This window comes from Haplochromis burtoni, unplaced genomic scaffold (assembly GCF_018398535.1).
Source record: "Haplochromis burtoni strain Fernald_Lab_line unplaced genomic scaffold, NCSU_Asbu1 Contig_454, whole genome shotgun sequence".
Lineage (NCBI taxonomy): Eukaryota > Metazoa > Chordata > Actinopteri > Cichliformes > Cichlidae > Haplochromis > Haplochromis burtoni.
In genome coordinates, this window is record NW_024582815.1 from 95,795 (window position 1) to 114,796 (window position 19,002).

Consider the following 19,002-nt stretch of genomic DNA (forward strand, 5'->3'; position numbering starts at 1 on the left):
GTTTATCGTAATTAAACAGAAAAACAAGTTACAATGATTTACATTGTCTATCTCTTTGAAAAAATGTTCAAAGTTCACTGTTTTGATCCTGTGTTTTTAACAGTTTTTGGTTATTTGACAAATCACTCAATCTAAATCTGGTTACAGAAGCAAAATCCAATAATAAACCTTTATAATGGACAAAAGGATAAACATTTGTGTCCATAAATAAAAGTAAATTTCATGTTTGTTTTAGTGTGTTTCAGTGCTGTTGTGTCCACGCTGCTGTGGTTCTGATGGTAGATGGGACGGTTGTTTGACTTTTCGCTGGTTTGTGGCAGCTCCTTTTTGCTTTCCTGAGAACACAGGACATGACTCACTTGACTCTGACTCATTTGACAATAATGGCCAGAATAACATATACCACAATAAAATTTATACCAACAAAATGGAATGTGCAGATGAGTGCGCAAGTGATTAGGTGAGAGTGCTGGGCATCCCTACATAGAGATCCCCAAAGTTGTTAGCTAAGTATCCAGTTGGTGTCCACTGAAACTTTACAAAGGAGGTGGAGAGTGCAACTTAGCATGTCCCATAGATGTACCACAGACTTACAAAGTGGAAAGACATCAGGTTGAAACAAAGCAAACTGCTCTCTTTATGTGTTTTTCTTGTCAAATCTCAAATGTAACTGGACTTTTTAAACCCCAGTAAGTCCAAAAGGGGGCTATTGCTCACACTTAACATATAGCTTGGAAACTGGACTACTGGGTCAAATTGAGCTGCCATCGTCACCATTAGCGCGCCAAAAACTGTTACCATGTGTGAATACCTTCTCTACATACCTAAATCTGGGAAATGTATGTGTGAATTATTTTTGGAAACATCGCTGCTATTCTGGAGGCGGTCAGATACAAAGGAGTGTTCACAGATTAGACTCCTCTCTGGCTCCTGAAAGGACAAAGAGGTTATTTTCAAATGTTTTTTTAATCTTCTGATTATGCTGTAAAGAAAGCTGTTACCTGGAAGGTGAGTAATTCTTTAACATGACTTGATGGAAACTGTTGGGTTTTTTGGGTATAAATGCCACCGTGATGTCTTAACTTATCTAAAGTCCTGTAAAAATAAAGACAAAAACCTTGTACCAAACCAGGCAAGATAAGCAGGACTCAAAACACCTGACAGGCCTGACCAATTTAGGGGAAGCTCAGTCTAATAACGAAGACACTGACACATAACCATATCAGTATTTTACAAAACACAGTAGTATTTGGTTGTGATACCTCAGGGTGGGGGTTCTTGGATGGGAACTTGCCCCTAGGATATAATGGTCACTGATGGCTGGGCCATGGGTTTTGATGACTAAGGAGTTGACAAGAGTTGTGGAGGATGAAGGGATGAGGGCAGGAGTGGAGGATGGTGGACGAGGGGGTGGAGAAGAACAAGAGACACTCAGATCAAGCTCAGTAAAGTCTGCATTATTCTCGTTGTGAAGGACAGAGCTTCTGGTCAAAGGTTTGTGGTGTAGAGTTTCTGTAGATGTGACTGAAGTCACATCTGGGACACTGGATATACTGGCTTTGTCTTTTCTTTCTGGGTTGTCATTCATCTTTCTTGTGGATCTCATGTGGTCTCTGAAAGATCCAGACTTTGTTTTAGATTCTCCAACCAAATATTTGGAGTGAGGAACTTTCCAGCCTTTTATGTCAGATTCAAAGTCACTGCTGTTGTTCTGTTTGTCATTACCTGAAGACACATTTGAGGTTTGAGTCACTGACGAGTTGGCTGTTGCACTAATGGGCACAGTGAGAGCTAAATCTTCTTGGTTCTCTTTATTCAAGACATTCAGTGTTGTCCTAAGACCAGCTCCTATTATTGTGGTTTCATTTGAAAGTGTTGTGACTTCTGTGGAGGTCTTAGGTTTGGTGCTCTGCTGATGTAGGCAGCAAGGTTCAGAAGATTCAGGATGTACCTTGTAGTCTCCACCAGAAGAATGTGATACGTGCGTGCCCAGCTTGGTTTCTTTATCTTCTCTACAGTTAATGTGCTGTGGAAGCAGCTTTGAAGATGATGTGTGCAAAGATGAGTTGTTCATTTTTGAGGTAGACACAGATGGCTTGAGGTTTAATGATAGTACTTCAGTACTTCTGGATGTCTTTCTTTCTTCTGAATCAGCTGCTTGGTCAGTATGACTATTGGTCTCAAACTGTTTGGTGATAGACAGTGTGGTATGGACCTCAATGGGATGATTGATTCCCAGTTTAGGGGATTTTATTGGCAAGTCTGTTTTGGACCAATGAGTGGCTGATTCCACAGAAGGTTTTGGAGACGAGCAGAAATTTAGATGGTCAGTAGTTGATTGTTTCAACAACTGGGAACCTTTTTTGATTGTTTTATGCATTTTTTGTTCAAAATCCTGGCTTGATTCAAACTGATACAGTCTTGAGCTCTCTGGGGTATTTTTCTCGGTCCTACCTGACACTGTATTGTCAGAGCTGTGCATGTCTTTTATAATTCTCATAGGGTCTTCCCTTATATCTGAGGATAGCACTTGCTCATGTTTTGGTTTTGCTACTGTGCTGTTTGTGACATCCAGGTTTGCTACAGTCTTGGTGGTCTCTGATGAGTCAAAAGTAAGGGTTCTGGTTATCTTTGGAATCTCTGATTCTTTCTTCAAATCTACACCAGCAGCTTTGCCTGCTTTACTTTTCAAAGCCATGGGAGATTGAGCTGCATTGTGGATAACCTTGCTGCCTCCTTTGGATTGTTTAGTGGAGATTAAAGGTTCTGACTGACGAGGGGTTTTAGACAACTTCAAAGGCTGTTTCCCCTTTACTTTCTCCATCTTTTCCTTGTTGACTTTGTCATCCATGTCCTCAGGTTGTTTCTTGTCCTTGCCATTACAGTTTTTCTCATCCCTTTCATCCTTTCTTGGGTTTTTGGTTATTTTGGGAAATGTAGAGTTTTCTCTGTGGTCTTTTTGGATCTTTGAATTTAGCTCATCCAAAAATCTAAATGCACAGAGAAAGGCAGGATAGTAATTCTAATTTAGTGGCTACTCACCAGCCCAAATGTTAATTTTCAAATCACGCTATCGGTGCTGTTCTTGCTCACATGTATTTGAAGGTGTACCAGCATCAAGAGTATCTAAAACAAAGTGGTACCTGATGTGGAAGGAGTCTTGTGTAAAGAGTGGATGCTCTAACAGCTGTGAACACTGAGCCCGTCTTTCTGGATCTACGTGTAGACACTTCTGAGAAGAAGAGAAAAAAAGAAACCAAACATATTACTGATATGTTCAACCCTGAAACTGACACAAAAATACATAAATACTTTCAGAAGTCCAACAGTTATCAAGCAAGAGATAAAGATGCATGTGAAGGCCACAGATGCTGGGATTCACATGTCTCCAAGTTTTTCTAAATCTAAATATTTTTCTTTTCCTGTAAACCCACACACAGCCTTTTAGTTGTCACGTTCCATTAACTGATACATCCACAATATGCTACAGCTACTGAAAAGACCACATGAACAAAATTTTTTAAAAAAAAGAAAGTATTTTTTATATACTGAGATTAAAATAAAGTGTACCTGGGCCAGATCCAGGCTAATAGGTGTGATTGTAGGGAAACGCTGCTGGAGAGTGAGTCTGTCAGAACTTTCGGGCAGTGTAACTCCAGAAAATACAGGATTTCTGTAGAACAGCTCCTGGTGATGAGTTTTAAGGTTACCTATAGCAGAGAAAAGAGAGTGCAGTTAGCATGGGGAAGAGGAAAGACAATGTGCTAACGCTGTGTGAAGAGCTTACCAAAGCACCGGATGATCTGATATATTTGATCAAGGTCCGAGTCTCCAGGAAACAGAGGCTGACCTGTTAACATCTCTAATAATACACACCCCAAAGCCCACACATCTACAGGTCTACACACACAAACACACAAATATGTTAAAATTTCTAATCAACAAACACCCTATAGCACAGGTCATTTCAGCAAGGTTAGTACACAGATACTTACTTGCCATACTTAATGTCTCCCACCAGCAGTTCGGGGGCTCTGTACCATCGAGTGGCCACATAGTCAGTGAGGACGCTGCCCTCACTGATCGATGCAACAGTGCGGGCAAAGCCAAAATCACACAGCTTAACCACACTGTCCTGAGAGATGAGGATGTTCTCTGGTTTGATGTCACGGTGGATGATCTGGAAATGAAAAGAACGAACCAGCATCATGTGGTATATTGCTCATTGAAAGCCTGCTAGGAGTAACCCTTCAAGCTTTTTTGTGATTGGTTTTTCTCATGTTTCAGGACTGCTTATAGAACAAAATGGCTGGCTTGGCATCAGAAGTTAGTGTGGGTGTTCTCTTACTATACAGCTAACTTGTGAATAATTAATCATATGTCCTCACATTTTGCTGATGGCAGAAGGCAGCAGCCCTTAGGATCTGGTACAGGTACTGTCGGCATGTGTTTATCTCCAGTCCGCTTGGATTTTGCTCCAGATCATCCAGAAGTGTCCGTTCCACAAACTCAAATACCAGATACCAGCGGCGGCGGCGCTTCCACACTTCAAGGAGGTTCACCAGGTTTTCGTGTCTCAGTTGCTTGAAGTTTATAAAGATAAGGGTGGTTACTCTGTGAATGCATACAGTACTGAGTCTATCATTGATGGTATCCGTGCTTTTGGGTCACCGAAGCTGCACAGGCCCAGCAAATCAAGGACCTTGACTTTTTCATGATATTCAAATGTTTTGAGATACACTTGTTGACAAAAAAACTTTTAGAAATAAGGACTGATTCATTTCCTTTCACTGTGACTTGCTCAGTATACAACAACCCTCTTATCCACCATAGGTGTTGTATACTAATTTATATAACCTGTAAGTCCAATGTCAGATTACTGTAAAGTTATTAAACTATTCATGGTCAAGTCAACACTAATATTTAGTGGATAGATTCAAATTTTCCCTTTAGATTACAATAACCTGTTGGGTTCCTCTCACACATCATCTCATAGTGACTTTTAAACTTAAGGTAAGAAACTGACACAGTTATTTTAGGGTTGTTTGTCTCTTGTTATTGTAAATGTCTTCATTCAGGTTTTACTTAATGACTGAATGAGTGGTAGGCTGATGGATTAATTGACAGGTACCCTGAGTAGCTTGATCTCCCTGTGGGCGATCTTCTTCACAGTCTTGTCATCATCAGAGTCCATGAATTTCTTGATGGCGACAATGCGACCAGTATCACGATGACGGCACTTAAGCACGGTGCCGTAACTGCCCTCTCCGACTGGACCCAGAGATTCATAACGTTCCATCGAATTCTTGTTCCAGAGGGAAAGAGGAACAAGTTGGATTTTAAAACCGATTCCTGTTTGGTGTTCATCAGTAGCTATAATTGAAAATGTATTTTAAAACACCATTAATGTTTTCAAATTCATATTTAAATGGCCTGCATTTGTATAGCGCTTTACTTAGTCCATAAGGACCCCAAAGCACTTTACACTACATTCAGTCATTCACACACTGGTGATGGCATGCTATGTTGCAGCCACAGCCATCCTGGGGCGCAATGACAGAGGCGAGCCTGCCGGACACTGGCGCCACCGAGCCCTCTGACCACTACCATTAGGTAACGGGTGAAGTGTCTTGCTTAAGGACACAATGACCGAGACTGTCGGAGGCGAGGCTCGAACCGGCAACCTTCTGAGTACAAGGCAAACTACCAACTCTTGCGCCACGATCGCCCCCATTTGCTTACAATTACTACCCAAACAAGCAATGCCTGTAGAAAACAAAGCCATATCAAACTACAGAAAGGCCATTAAAATATGAAAGAAACAAAAAAAGAAAATATAAAATTTGTCCTAAAATATTACTCAGAACAAAATAATTACATTACTTTAACATGAAAAAAAATCAGCTGCCGTTTTGTTATATAAAAAAGTACCTGTCAAATAATGACAGAGTAGCCTACAGACAGTAGTAAAATATTATCGCAGTCAGAGTCGTGAATGTCTTCATTAAACCTGCACACTTTTGAACTTAATGGACGACTTCATAATTTTTAAGTTCTTTCAATTAAGCAAATTATCTATATAACCTATCCAAGTGAGAGTACCTCACGCCGGAAAAAGTCCACTCTTGTACTTTCATGCACAACTACATGATTTATTATTATTATCACTCATGTATTAACGTAATATATTTTCACAAGGCTAAATGTCTCACCAGTTATTAACATGTTTTATTTGATGTATATTTTTTTTATCATTTTGTTCATACAAGTTTAGATATGATATTAAACCTGTAAAATAATATAAATTTAATGTAACATATGGAATGGGTTTTGCTGACTTAATTGCGCCGTTAGATTATTAATATTCTGGATGCATAAAAATGCCTCATTATCACTGAACATCGTGAATAAATCGTGATTAAATAGACACATTTAAAAAAAACAGAAGTACGACGAGCGCATGACACAGACAACAAACAGCGGCAGTTATATTAGACACACTCAAACCACAAGCTGACCTTATACGGATCTCCTTTGATCGCTTTAATATGCGCACTGAGCTCCTGCACTCACAGTAAAAACCGTTTCTCTGATGTGCGTAACGTGTTGCGGTCACAAGAGAAGACAACTTGACTCCGTGTCCGTGTGTTTGTCACCATGGTAACGCCACCTGTCGCTTGTCATTGCTGAAGTTTCCCCACCATCATGTAAATTAGCTTAATGTCTCTTTAAGCATGTATTTATTTCACATTTTAGGGATTTAAATAAGCCGAATTCACCATTAAACTTTAGTTGGGGTATGTATCGCTTCATGTTATGATAAGCGTCACTAAAGTCCTTGTAAACTGTAGAAACCTTAAAAACACATGAATTCTTGGGCAAGTTCTGTCTTTTTTCTATGATTTCTAACCTGTAGTGTATTTAGAGATATTAGTGATGAAGCTCTTGATACATTTATGTAATGCTTATACAGAGTTTCAAGAAGATTAGTCCACTCTTCTATGATGATGAACGAACTGTCAAATCTACAAATATAAACATGATTGTGGGATTTGTATAAAATATTTATAAAAGCCATAGGCCTGTGGAAGTTGACACAGTGTCCTCTGAAATAATTATGCCATGCTTTGTGAAGATTAGTCCACTGGTCTAGGGAGATAGAAAACATGTAAACATGTGCTAACATTTTTATGACACCAATTTGTTGTTGTTGTTGTTGTTGTTCCGTTTCAAATTTTCAATGAATGATGCATTCTCTTATTCATTTGGTCACTCAATCCTTATATACACAACTGCATACTCATACTACTGATATATTTGTGCTACTATCACTTTCATGTGTGTTTCATGTGCACAGTAAGTTCCTTCAAATTCAAAGCAAACAAGGAACAGCATTGATCACTTCATTGTTCGTATGTATCCACAGCTGATGTGCATTAAGTAAAATATATAACAAGAGCATTAAAGCAAGGCCTTATAAAAATATTTATTTACAAAGACAGAATAAAATATATTTACATTCATGACAACAATAAACAAACAGTTTGGAGTCCAGCGATATAGTAATATGTGTGTGCTAGTCTTGATTTTCTGCCAGTTTTCGGATTTCCTCCAGCAGTTCAGAGAAAGATGGCCGACCATCAGGCTTCTGCACCACCACCGAAGAAGAAAAGGAGACGTAATAGTAGATGAAAAGAAGAAGAGGAGAAAGATGTCATGCATTTCTTTATAGAAGGTGCAGAAACATGGTACAGTCAAAATATTAAAATACAAAATGTTTAATACCTCATGCCAGCAGCGGTACATGATGGCGTACAGTGGTTGTGAAGCACGTTGTGGTCGGTACAGCCGGATCCCCCTGGTGATGTCAGTAACTACGTCCACATTTGATCGGTTTTCAAATGGAGTCCGACCCTCAGAGAATATTTCCCACATTACCACACCTGGAGAAAAATAGCCACATATATGTAATACTAGACACAACATCATATATACACATATACACACATATACACACATATACACACATATACACACACACATACACACACACACACACACACACACACATACACACACACACACACACACACACACACATATACACACATATAAAAATATAACACACACACATATACACATATAACACACACACACACACACACACACACACACACACACACACACACACACACGTAGAGAGAGAGAGATTGGGAAGACAAAGAGAAGCTGCAATCTATTTTAAGCTACAACTACTCAGGAGCTATACACTTGGTGTATTTGGCCTGTGTTTCCTCACCATAGGACCAGATGTCAGACTTGCTGCTGTATTTACTGTAGTGGAGAACTTCAGGAGGAGACCACTTCACTGGGAACTTGGCACCAATTGAACTGGTGTACTGATTGTCTAGAACGTATCTGGCAAACATAGTTGAAGAATTTTAATATAACCAGAGAACAGGTGGCAGGAGTAGTTATTCACCATGCTTTAGATTCTATAGGTAGTCTGCATAACAAATGTGGTTAAAATAAAAAAAGAACATACCTGGTCATTCCAAAGTCGCTGACTTTCACCACATTGTGCTCACTAACCAGACAATTCCTGGCTGCCTGGATATGGAAAAGAAACATTATAAACCAAATATTCAGCTAGAACAGATCTCACGTGTACACCACTTTGTGTTGGTCTTTCAAGTGGAATTCCAATAAAATTGATTCATGTTTGTGGCTGTAATGTGACAAAATGTGGAAAAGTTCAAGGGGGCCGAATACTTTTGCAAGCCACTGTATGTTTGAGCATTTTAGTTATTTTAATCTTTGGGTTGAGCAGCACAAGTTTTGAAATTTATTTTTTGAATCTTGTCCTTCTTCTGTTTTAAGATAAGATAAGATAGAACTTTATTAATCCCTCGGGTGGGTTCCTCTGGGAAATTCGGTTAGCCGACCAAATCACATATTTTAGTATTTTATATTTTATTTTACCTAAATTTAGTTATTATTTATTTATAATTTCTAGTTAATCTCTCTTGAAGATATATATATATATTTATATTCTTAAATATTATACTCTTATAAATGCACCATGGGATCTTGGGATATTTTGGTACACTGAATACTGTGTATATTGTTATATTGACAATAAAGACCTTGAATCTGAAGATGTCAAAGATGCATGATACAGGAGTCTGTACAAACTCTGTACAGGTTAAAATCTTACAAAAAATATACCATGATTTCATAGACTGTTACTCATGTTATATAGAATTACTGTGTTGGCTCACCAGGTCTCTGTGGATGAAACTATGTCCCTCCAGGTAATCCATCCCTTCACACACATCCTGGCACATAGACAAAAGCCACGACTCCGGTAGAGTTCTGCTCCTTTGCCGCAGGAAGTTCAGCAGGCAGCCATTCTCCATGAACTCAGCTACGATCAGCAGGGGGCGCTGCTGCAAACAAACGCCATACAGCTGTACAAGCTTCGGGTGGCACAACCTCCTAAAAGAGAGATCAGTCACAAAATGTTTTTAAGGAGCTCTTTAATTGCTCTTCCTTTTCCCACATCCGGATCATCCCGACATCCTTACATCATGACTTTGGCCTCCTCGATAAAGTCCTCTTCATACATGGCTCCCTCCCTGATGGCCTTGATGGCCACTCTTTGCTGTCCCCTCCACTTGCCAAACCTCACCACGCCAAACTGACCACTACCCAGCTCCTTCATGAAGGTCAGCTCACTGGGATTGATCTCCCACTTTTCTAGAAGAAAAAACACAAGAACAAGATAAAGTGAATAAAGACAAGAGTGAGGTCATCTCAAAACCTTTTGCTCTATGAGACCTAAAAACCAACCAGTATATAAGAAACAGAATAAATACAAGTTGGGAATTTCATGTGCTTTTCATGAAAACTGCTAATTCTTAAAAACAAAAAACAAAAAAAAAAACTTTAGTTATATTATTTAGTTAAATACTTAGATGCTTTTTAATGTTTCTAACTTTGGATTCACTTTCCTATTGCTTATAATGATTACACTTATTCAAAAATAATTCAAAAATAAAGAACACACCCACATTTAGTCTATGATAATAATATAATTGCAATATGCCACAGGAAATGTTAAGATGAGATAACCTTTATTAGTCGCATGTGTGGGAAATGAAAGAGGAACAAATTCTGATATAAAATAACACATCATCTACAAACAGACATTATATTCTAATCTGTATCTTTTTTCAAATCAGGCTACAAAAATGAAAGGTACTTTCAGCTATTTTCAAAATGAAAGATATTTTCCTTTTTGTGTTCACTCATTTACTTTGCTATATATTAGATGTAGCTCTGGTCATATCTGCTTGCTTCTCATTCCTGTCCTTGTTAAGGATGCATTTGCATACATTTATACAACCAGTTTCTGAATGACCTAATTCTGTCCACATTTTAAAACTTGACTGCAAACAGTGAAGCAATTTGATAGAAAGAAGTTTGCGTTTAAGCTGCTAATTACAGCTGTTTATATATTTCCACTGTTATGTGGAAATATATTACTTTACAGAGGTTGAAGATCCAGTTTCAGCAAGCTGTCAAAGTTCATCATATTCTTTTAGTAAGAAGAACAACTTTATTCATTGACTGATCACTCCACTTTAACCTTAGCTTTCATCAGGGCGATGAAGGCTACAGGCCAAGCACTAAAGGTTACAAGGGCAAAATGTGTTAAAGCCCCCAAAATTGTTGAAATTCTGTGTGCGCTTCAGTATCTTTAGACATTTGATCTTCTACATGACTAAAGAGCCAATATAGATAGAAACATAGATATAAATATAAGTATCTTAACTGCAAATCATGCAAAGCTACTCTAGCCCAGTCCCAGAATAAAAAATGTGTGAGTTAGGAAATGAGTATAACAGAAAACCGTTTCAATGGCTCAGTAAGAACTATAGCTGACGTGTTTCTCCATCTCTAAATTTAGCAGGTATTTTTGACTAATACTAGAGAGGATCTGTAAGTGTTTATATACACATACCTGAGCTGAATCCTGCCGTGGCAGGGACACACCTTCCCATTGGTCCGACTGGATATCGCAACCTGGCCACTAGACCTGCACAAAACACGCAAACAAACATATCAACTGCAGTATTGAATGGAAAACTGACAGTGTTGTTTTTACAAATACCATGTGCTCAATTACCTGCTGCATTGTGTTCATGGTAGTGTATGACCTCAGGTATGGAGCTGAAAATGTGTTTTTCAGCTAAGTAGTATTGCTCATTGTCAGTTATTTTAATCTGGTAATGCCTGACATCTCCGCTGGAACTAAAGACAAAGAAACAGAAGAATTGATCAGTTTGTAGGTTAAGATGTGCTTTGTTTGTGATTTTAATTCAGTGTATTTTTTGTCTTTGTCAGACAGGCTAAGATTTAACCCTTCAGGTTACATGAATCACCTTATTGTTTTGGTGTAAACAGAGACGGTGTAGACTCCCTTTCGACTAGACTCCCGGACCACAAATCCCCCCTCTTTGTCCTGGAAGAAAACAAGAAATAAACATTATTTATTTGAGTAATCGTTAATCATTTTTTAAAATAACATAATGTGTCTCAATTTGGATTCTTCTTTTAGTTCACTTTTTGTGCTGTGAAAAAACAACATTTGTAATGTTAAACTATTTAACATTGAATTATCCAGTAATTACTGCGGTACAGACAGCTCAGGATATTTTTGCTACAGTTTTAAAGAGCAAAGTTTTAGTTTTGTTTTATCAGGCTGGTACTTGTCTTGCACAGGTTATCACATGTACGTATCTTCGAAGACAGTTTACTAACCAAACTTGCCATCATTAGCTGATAATCTGATGCTCCGCCCTCTTGACCAAATATGGTCATGGTTATCTCCAACACTCTAAAGATTACATTTCAAAATTTCACTAATATAATACTGAGTGTGTGCATAAAAGCATCCACTTTGACTAAAATAATCAATCAGACACAGCTTTTCACATTTGATAAGCTAAAAATAAAACAAACAAACAAAAACATTTTTTCCAGGAAACAACAATTATCTAAGTAGTAGTATTTTTAAACACTGCTCAAAAACACTGACTAGAGAGGGGTAAAAACTTCAGTGCATGGTTGATGTACCTCATATTCATTGATTCGGGCCATGTCAGCATACATGAACGCTTCACTGCTAAACCATTGTTTTTGCTCGGCTTAGAGAACATTTAAATAGGTGCATAAATACCTCTTGTCTTAGCAGCTGCTCTGCTTCTGTCCTAGTGATGTTCTTGCAATACCACCTACAGGATGGACAATGAGAATTTAAAGGATTGTTTTTGTGATTCTAAAATGACTAAAAACAAAAGCAAAAAGAAAAAAAGAAGGCAAAAGTCAAAAATATGGTAAAACTTACGGGTTTGCCTCAATTTTGTTTTTCTCTGTCACATAGTTACTGGGGATGAAGCCTTTATTTCTGATAGAAACAGAGTAGGAAGAAAAAACACTGATAATGTAGAATCTTTAAGATGTTTAAGAATTAAATAAAAAAATAGTTCTAGATTGAAAAATTTATTTACATTTCAAAATGAAAATTTGTGGGGTGTATTTCATACACTATGAAATATTTTTATCTATACTATATGTTATTAAAAATAAACAGACATATTTTTGTGTCCAGAAAACTTCACATTCCTATAACAAAGCAATATTTATTTGTTTTACTGATCAAGCACAATCCCACCAATAATTGCTCTATGATATCTTATATGAGCAGTAATATTGCTCAAAATACTCTTGCTGTAACAAACACAAACACTGAAATTTAAATTGAAAGTACCCATGCTTGTCCTGCGCCCGCCACCACAGCTGGTCTTGCTTGTGCAGTATGATGTACTCCTCCCCCTGTGGTCACAACACAAAAGATTAACAAATCTCTGCAGTTTATTTTTGTGTTTCTATTTGTTTGCATGTGTGTGTATACCTGTTTGAGTGTGAGGTCAGTGTCTTCCTTGGCGGTGAAGTCGTACATGGCCACGACACTCAAGAGGCCCTCACCTTCACCGTCCTCACCCTCGGGAGGGGGGAGGGGGAGCTTTCTCCTTGACCTCTCGACCTGTAACTGAGACAAAAAGTAAAGATTAATTCATAGAAATGAATGAAACATTGAAACACACAGAAGCAAACCCATTTGACCTACCCGGGTGGGTTGTCCTGAATACCGTCGGTTTGGGAAACAAAGGGAGGTTCTGCTCTCCAGCTCCACACGAGTGCTGAACTCCCTGGAATCAACCAATCAATCAGTGAGTCTATATGCCACATATGTTTTTTTGTTTTTACCCAAACTGATTCAGTTCACTTCGGTTTCATTTATATAGCACCAAATCAAAACAATAGTTGCCATGTGGTGCTTTATATTTTAAGGCAAGGACCCTGCAATAAAACCAGCAGAGTCGCCTCCTGGTGACCATTTTAAAAATTCAGGTTTGAGGCAGCCTTTATTTCACATGCCTTGGTCTGTGTGTCAGTCTGTGTTAGCACTGTTTTATTTTGAAAGTCTTGAGTCTCATGTGCTTGGGTTTAATTCTACTTCCCCTGCCTTGTTATTCTGTTTTTGGTGCCAGCTGCACTCCCACCTCCTGTTCTTCCCATCATTTTAAATCAGTTATAACTTAATGTTTTGATCAGTATCTATAAAATGAACGAGCTCCTTGGTTTTTTTTATGTTTGTTTTGGACTCTTTAAATGCCCACCTGGTCTGAACAGCACAGCAGCAGCAGATGATCGACCGGATAGAGTGATCTGAAGAAAGGAACAAACGAGAAAAGAGTTGAATTAGTGAGAAAAGTTTCCCAGGGCTCTATTCCTGGCATACTTTTATGTTCAAATATACCTCTTCCTCTTTTAATCTAGATTAATCAAAGACATAACATTTTTTCACCACTGCAGGTTAATATGGCCACCTGCTATCAAACAGTTCCAGTAGCTTTGATCTGCCACGAAGCTTTCTAAACTAATGAATCTAACGGATTAGTTCATCTTCTTCTTTTGACTGCTCTCTTTAGGGAATGCAAATCCCTAGCATCGTCCAATGTCACACAACCCTCTGCATGTCCTTATTCATCACTGTATATCCTTGTAGCTCCTCTGTGGTCTTCCTCTTTTCCTCCTACCTACTAGCTCCATCTTCACCATCCTTTCTCTAATATATCCACTATGCCTCAAATCATCTCAACTCTATCTCTCCAACTTAGCTTGACGTATTAGTTATTCCTCAAAATAAAAATCTATGGTCTTGGGCTACATTAAGCTAGCTTCACTGACTAGGCCTTTGATTAGCCTCTTAAGATCAGAATAATTTCCATAATTATATCACTCTTATCTGCTACAACACATTTATTCTTCCCTGCTTTGACTACTAGAGTACTTTTACCTCTCACATCCAGAGTCAAGTTGGATTCACTTTTATGTATGAGACAACAACAGTTGACTTGACTTAGGAATCCTAAGTCAAAACAAAACCATATTCCTCTAAAAATAGTAGGGTGGAAAAAGAATGGGAAAAGCAGCCAAAGAAAATCTCTGAGAGACCTTCAGAAAGTCTAGAGAGCTATTGCCTGAGTCCACTTAAAAATAAAATGACAACACAGGTTTACATTCACATTTGCTGATTGACTTTCAATGTAATTTTCCATTTCTGTTCACTCACGACTAAGACACGCACAACGAGATTTAGAGATATCTCATATTTCATGCGGTTTAAAGACTGAGTCGCCAACGCTGACAGGCTTTTAGGGGTGTTTGGATGACGTTTGAGGCCCAGTTACATAAAATACACTGATCTCTGTGTTGATGAGGAGAGGTCTATGACATACTTATCTGTCTAAGTGATATTGGAGCACTTCAGACTGTCTGTCACAGATATGGTGTAGACATGATAATTACATCAACTTTATTTTTGTTGCTTAAACTTGAGAGTTGAATGACTTTGAAAAAGTTTTATTGCTAGCAGAAGCTTTAGTCAAAAACACTGCTCATCTTAGCGTGTCGTCTGCATGCAGACATCCGTAAAAGCAGCGACGGAAATTGTGGCCAATGGCTTTCATTTGATGGCCGTGATGCTCTCAGTGCAATACGTTGCATGAAGGTGATTGTAAGAGTAAGTGCAGGATGTGATCACACTGTCAGTTCGCACGGTCAGACAATCAAAGAGAGAGAGAGAGAGAAGATGTTATGGCAGGGCTCTCTTTACAAAGAAGAGTGCATTAGTGAGAGCTCAGTGTTGCTAAAAACCACAGAGCCAGAGTTAGTGGAAAAAGAACAGTGTGGTCAGATGAGTCATCTTTCACCAAAATTTGCAATAAGTGAACAAGCGCACATGAGTGGAACACATTAAAGGGCCGAATGCTGGACCCCTGGATTTTGCACCCCTATGTGTGGTGTCCACACATAGGGGTGCACATAGAGGTCAGATTATAACACAAGTTGATGCATCAATGTATGGTCTCAATGGTTTCTATTACTCTCTGCAGTTTAAAAGAATCAGAAACATTGATTGATGAATGGATGACTCTCCTTCCACCTCAACCTGAATTAAGTACAACACTGAAATGCTTCTTTATTTTATTTATTTTTAATTTGTGGTCATATACTAAATATACTGTTACAAATATATACTGCTACTCAGTTTCTGGCGGTCCACTCTGCGCTCTGTATGATGTCACACAGAGTAAATATCCCTAATATGGCTGTGGTGGTTGCAAGAGGCAACCAATCAGAATAAAGCTTTATTGAAGGGGAAGGAGCTAAAAAGCTTGTTTCACACACAGGATGACCTGAGAGGAATCACCAAGGCCCAGTTTAAGATAAATAAGGATCATTTAGAATTTTTAATGATGCAAAGTTACTGTAGTGCAGTGGTGTCAAACTCCATGCCTCAACGGCCGGTGTCCTGCAAGTTTTAGATGTGTGCTTGATCCAACACAGCTGATTTAAATGGTTAGATTACCTCTTCAACGTGTCTTAAGGTTCTCCAGAGACCTAATCACTTGATTCAGGTGTGTTTACCCAGGGTGATATCTAAAGCCTGCAGGACACTGACACTTGATGCCTGGAGTTGGACACTCCTGCTCTAGTGGAATCCAGTATTGCAAATCCAGAGTTCAAAGCAACCACAATGGTCAATTTTTATAAATATACTAATACAATAAGAAACTTCGATGGGGCTCCTTCAGGATCAGGACTTTCGGACCTTTGGTTTTCCATTCTAGGTGAGTGTTTCATCTCTCGACCGCTGGTTCATTCGTGCTGCCAGATGCTCCTGATGTGCAGTCAGTTTCTTCAGCCAGTGGGTCTGAATCATGTCAGGGCCTGGTGCTGTCCAACTCTCTTTCCTGGGTGCCTGCCACGGTGATGGTTACTAGATCCTGTTCAGGAAGGTTGTTCTCATATTCTTCCCCTGCCACTGAGAGTACACCTCGGATGGTTCAGTGGAGAACTGCTGATTTATTGGCCTGCCTCTACCTTTACAATTAGGTGAATTCTTTGCTTGGAGGTTTGCAAAGCCTTAGGCACGGGCAGGTTGCTGTACTTCTTAGGCGCCCCTTTTGTCATCAGACTTCTGCAGGTACAAAAACTGGTTTGATATTTTTGCTTCTAGTGTCCTTTAAGGTGGGTACTGCTCCTTGTGACTGTTTGTCGTATAGCCAAGCAGTGACGGTCACAGTAGAGAGTGTCCATAATGAGGCATTCACATCTTCTACTAGACTTTCATAGGGTATTTCACATAGTCTTTAGAGTTAACCACAGAGGATCGACATTCCCATCTCTCTGTCTCTCTCTCTCTCTGTACTAAAATCAAATAAAACTAAAGGTTAATTAAATAATTAGAATTTTTATTTCAAACGGAACAGATTAGACTTTTGCCTCCAGACGCAGCTTCCGCTGTAGCTTTGGTCATCACTTGATATTAAGTTCAAATACATGTTAATTTTCTCTCTGTGGTTTTGTGTAGGAGGTCTTTGTCAGGAAGTGGAGTTTCCTGTGAGCCTGTGTGCGCATGCCTGCATGTGTGTGTGTGTTTATGTGGGCCAGCAGACAGGTGTGTCTGTGTGTGATGGCTGCATTCCTTCCTGTGCAACTTTATGTGTTTGAGAGAACAACAAAAATACTCAAAGGCAAAATGCTCAAAGTGTCACATGATTTTAACTGTAACTGCCAAATGCATCTATGGCATGTCCCATCATGCTTTGCATGTGCCCTCCCTGTTGTAGAAGTTAAGCCATGGGAATTATGAACTCTTCTGGTGGTTTTTGGTGAACCAACACCCTAATAACAACCAGTCTCCGAGGTTTCTATCAGCTGGGCCCCTAAAAACCTCAACTTTTGGATAAATAAAAGTTACATTTTATTAACTGATTTGTGTTTATATATATTTATTCTGAAACTTTTTTTACTTTAAATTTTTCCTCCCACTGGTGCACAATGTCATAATTACAAAGTACAGTTTTAAATCCTAAATCCTGTTTACTTTTTTGTAGGTTGTTATGTTTTAAAGTATGATCAGGCTACTGGGAGTGGATGAAGGATCTGCCCAGCCCAGCAGCCACCGCCAGTCTAAATCTCATTGGACTGGCAGTCAAATCTAATTTAGGATGTGGTCCCAGCTGGTGAATATTTATTTAAAAGTTTACCTGTAAAGAAAAAGTAGAATGTGGGACAGCTTTAGACGAGGGCTGCAGTCAAATAGCCCCAAAAAATGACCTCTTCTATATCTGATCACTCAATGGAAAATGTCACAAGGTCGAGGTGTGAAGGAGAATTAGGAGTTAGGAAAAGAGAAGCTCAGTGATCAGAGAAACAGACAGCTTTTAAACGCAACTCCTCAACAGTGTGATCATTTATGTAGCTGACATATTTCTTCAGGATCATAAAATGCTTATCTCGGACTATTTATCGGTGAAATCATGTCACTTCCTTACCAACATTGTAATGATAGATAAACAGGAATAAATGGGCTGTAAGGTGAAAGGAAGTGTTTGCCTATCCTGTCCCCTCATATTTTCACTTCCTACTGGAGAGGTGATCCAGTGTAACCTCTACCTATTCAGGCAATACAGCAGCTGTTAAACTGTGGATTCAGCTCAGAGGTCATCCAAATGACTGTGGCTGTGAATAATTAACGGATCCAAACAGTTCTCTGCTCCACTAACTGGACGTTCAGCTGAAAACCTTCTGTTTCAGGTTACAGAGAATCCACCTGCTGGTACCACAGGACCTGCATTCATTTTATATTTTTGCCCCTTACTGCATCATAGTAGATATTAACCAAATGTTTTCTAATTGTTTATCATTATGACTCATGGGATGAAATCATCTCTTTTCTTTTCATAAGAAATGTTTCAGTGTTTCCTCTAAGCTATTCACCTTTCCTGAGTATTTAAAGAGATGAAACAGCTCTTAATATGGCCATCATGCAGATACTTCTGTTTCAAGTCACTTAGTTAGGAAGTTCCCTAAAGCAAACTGACTCTTTGACTATAGCCTCTGTGTCAACCTGGTTAGTAAGTCATCCGTTGAGGTTATTGGCTTTCATTAGATGAAAGCAGTCATCAGATGCGTCCTTGTGTTTGCTTTGGCCGCTAGCAGATTGCTAAAGTCATCCATTGACTGCACAAAAAAGGCAACTTGTCTGCAAACACCTGCCAACCTCTTGCCGATCAGTAAAAGCAAAACTCTAAAAGGTTTACAAAGTGTTACAATATGAAACTCTGTTATGAGTTATCATTACAATCAACACATTTCAAGTGTTTCTATGAAGGCAAACAATGTCCAGTTTGTCTCAGATTGTGTTGAGTTTCTTTTTTTTTTTTTTTTTTTTTTTTGTGTCCCGTTTGGATCTTTGGCCATCAGAATTGTTGTCTTAAGGCCAAGAAAGATGCCAAGCGGATTTATTTTACCAAGTGGATCATCATGGCCTTGCCATATTGGTCCATTTGATTGACCTTT

General features: G+C 38.8%; 2 protein-coding genes across 4 annotated transcripts in view; both read right to left on the reverse strand.

The window, feature by feature from the left end:
- On the reverse strand, positions 1-7,363 carry LOC102296890 (cyclin-dependent kinase-like 2). Of its 3 annotated transcripts, none has more exons than XM_005949686.3 (11): positions 6,519-7,363; positions 5,132-5,305; positions 4,389-4,583; positions 3,996-4,180; positions 3,788-3,900; positions 3,571-3,710; positions 3,144-3,229; positions 1,263-2,990; positions 1,002-1,095; positions 825-930; positions 1-335 (listed from the first exon to the last, which is right to left on the reverse strand). In XM_005949686.3, the coding sequence occupies exons 2-11, from the start codon at positions 5,297-5,299 to the stop codon at positions 232-234; spliced, it is 2,919 nt and encodes a 972-aa protein (XP_005949748.1). In that variant the 5' UTR covers positions 5,300-5,305; positions 6,519-7,363; the 3' UTR covers positions 1-231. The 3 variants fall into 3 exon arrangements, with proteins under 3 accessions (XP_005949748.1, XP_005949746.1, XP_005949749.1); XM_005949684.3 differs by having other exon boundaries at positions 3,144-3,232; XM_005949687.3 differs by lacking the exon at positions 1,263-2,990 and having other exon boundaries at positions 3,144-3,232.
- A 105-nt stretch (positions 7,364-7,468) lies between these two features.
- txk (TXK tyrosine kinase) overlaps positions 7,469-19,002 on the reverse strand; it is a 26,144-nt gene continuing 14,610 nt past the window's right edge. Inside the window, exons 2-16 of the mRNA XM_005949683.2 lie at positions 13,749-13,797; positions 13,196-13,277; positions 12,980-13,117; positions 12,836-12,900; positions 12,413-12,472; positions 12,245-12,299; positions 11,448-11,527; positions 11,192-11,316; positions 11,027-11,101; positions 9,588-9,759; positions 9,282-9,498; positions 8,546-8,610; positions 8,300-8,418; positions 7,786-7,943; positions 7,469-7,648 (exon numbers count right to left, since the gene is read on the reverse strand). Coding sequence (XP_005949745.1) covers positions 7,577-7,648; positions 7,786-7,943; positions 8,300-8,418; positions 8,546-8,610; positions 9,282-9,498; positions 9,588-9,759; positions 11,027-11,101; positions 11,192-11,316; positions 11,448-11,527; positions 12,245-12,299; positions 12,413-12,472; positions 12,836-12,900; positions 12,980-13,117; positions 13,196-13,277; positions 13,749-13,797 — 1,532 coding nt within the window. The 3' untranslated portion in view covers positions 7,469-7,576. The remainder of the gene's footprint in view (positions 7,649-7,785; positions 7,944-8,299; positions 8,419-8,545; positions 8,611-9,281; positions 9,499-9,587; positions 9,760-11,026; positions 11,102-11,191; positions 11,317-11,447; positions 11,528-12,244; positions 12,300-12,412; positions 12,473-12,835; positions 12,901-12,979; positions 13,118-13,195; positions 13,278-13,748; positions 13,798-19,002) is intronic.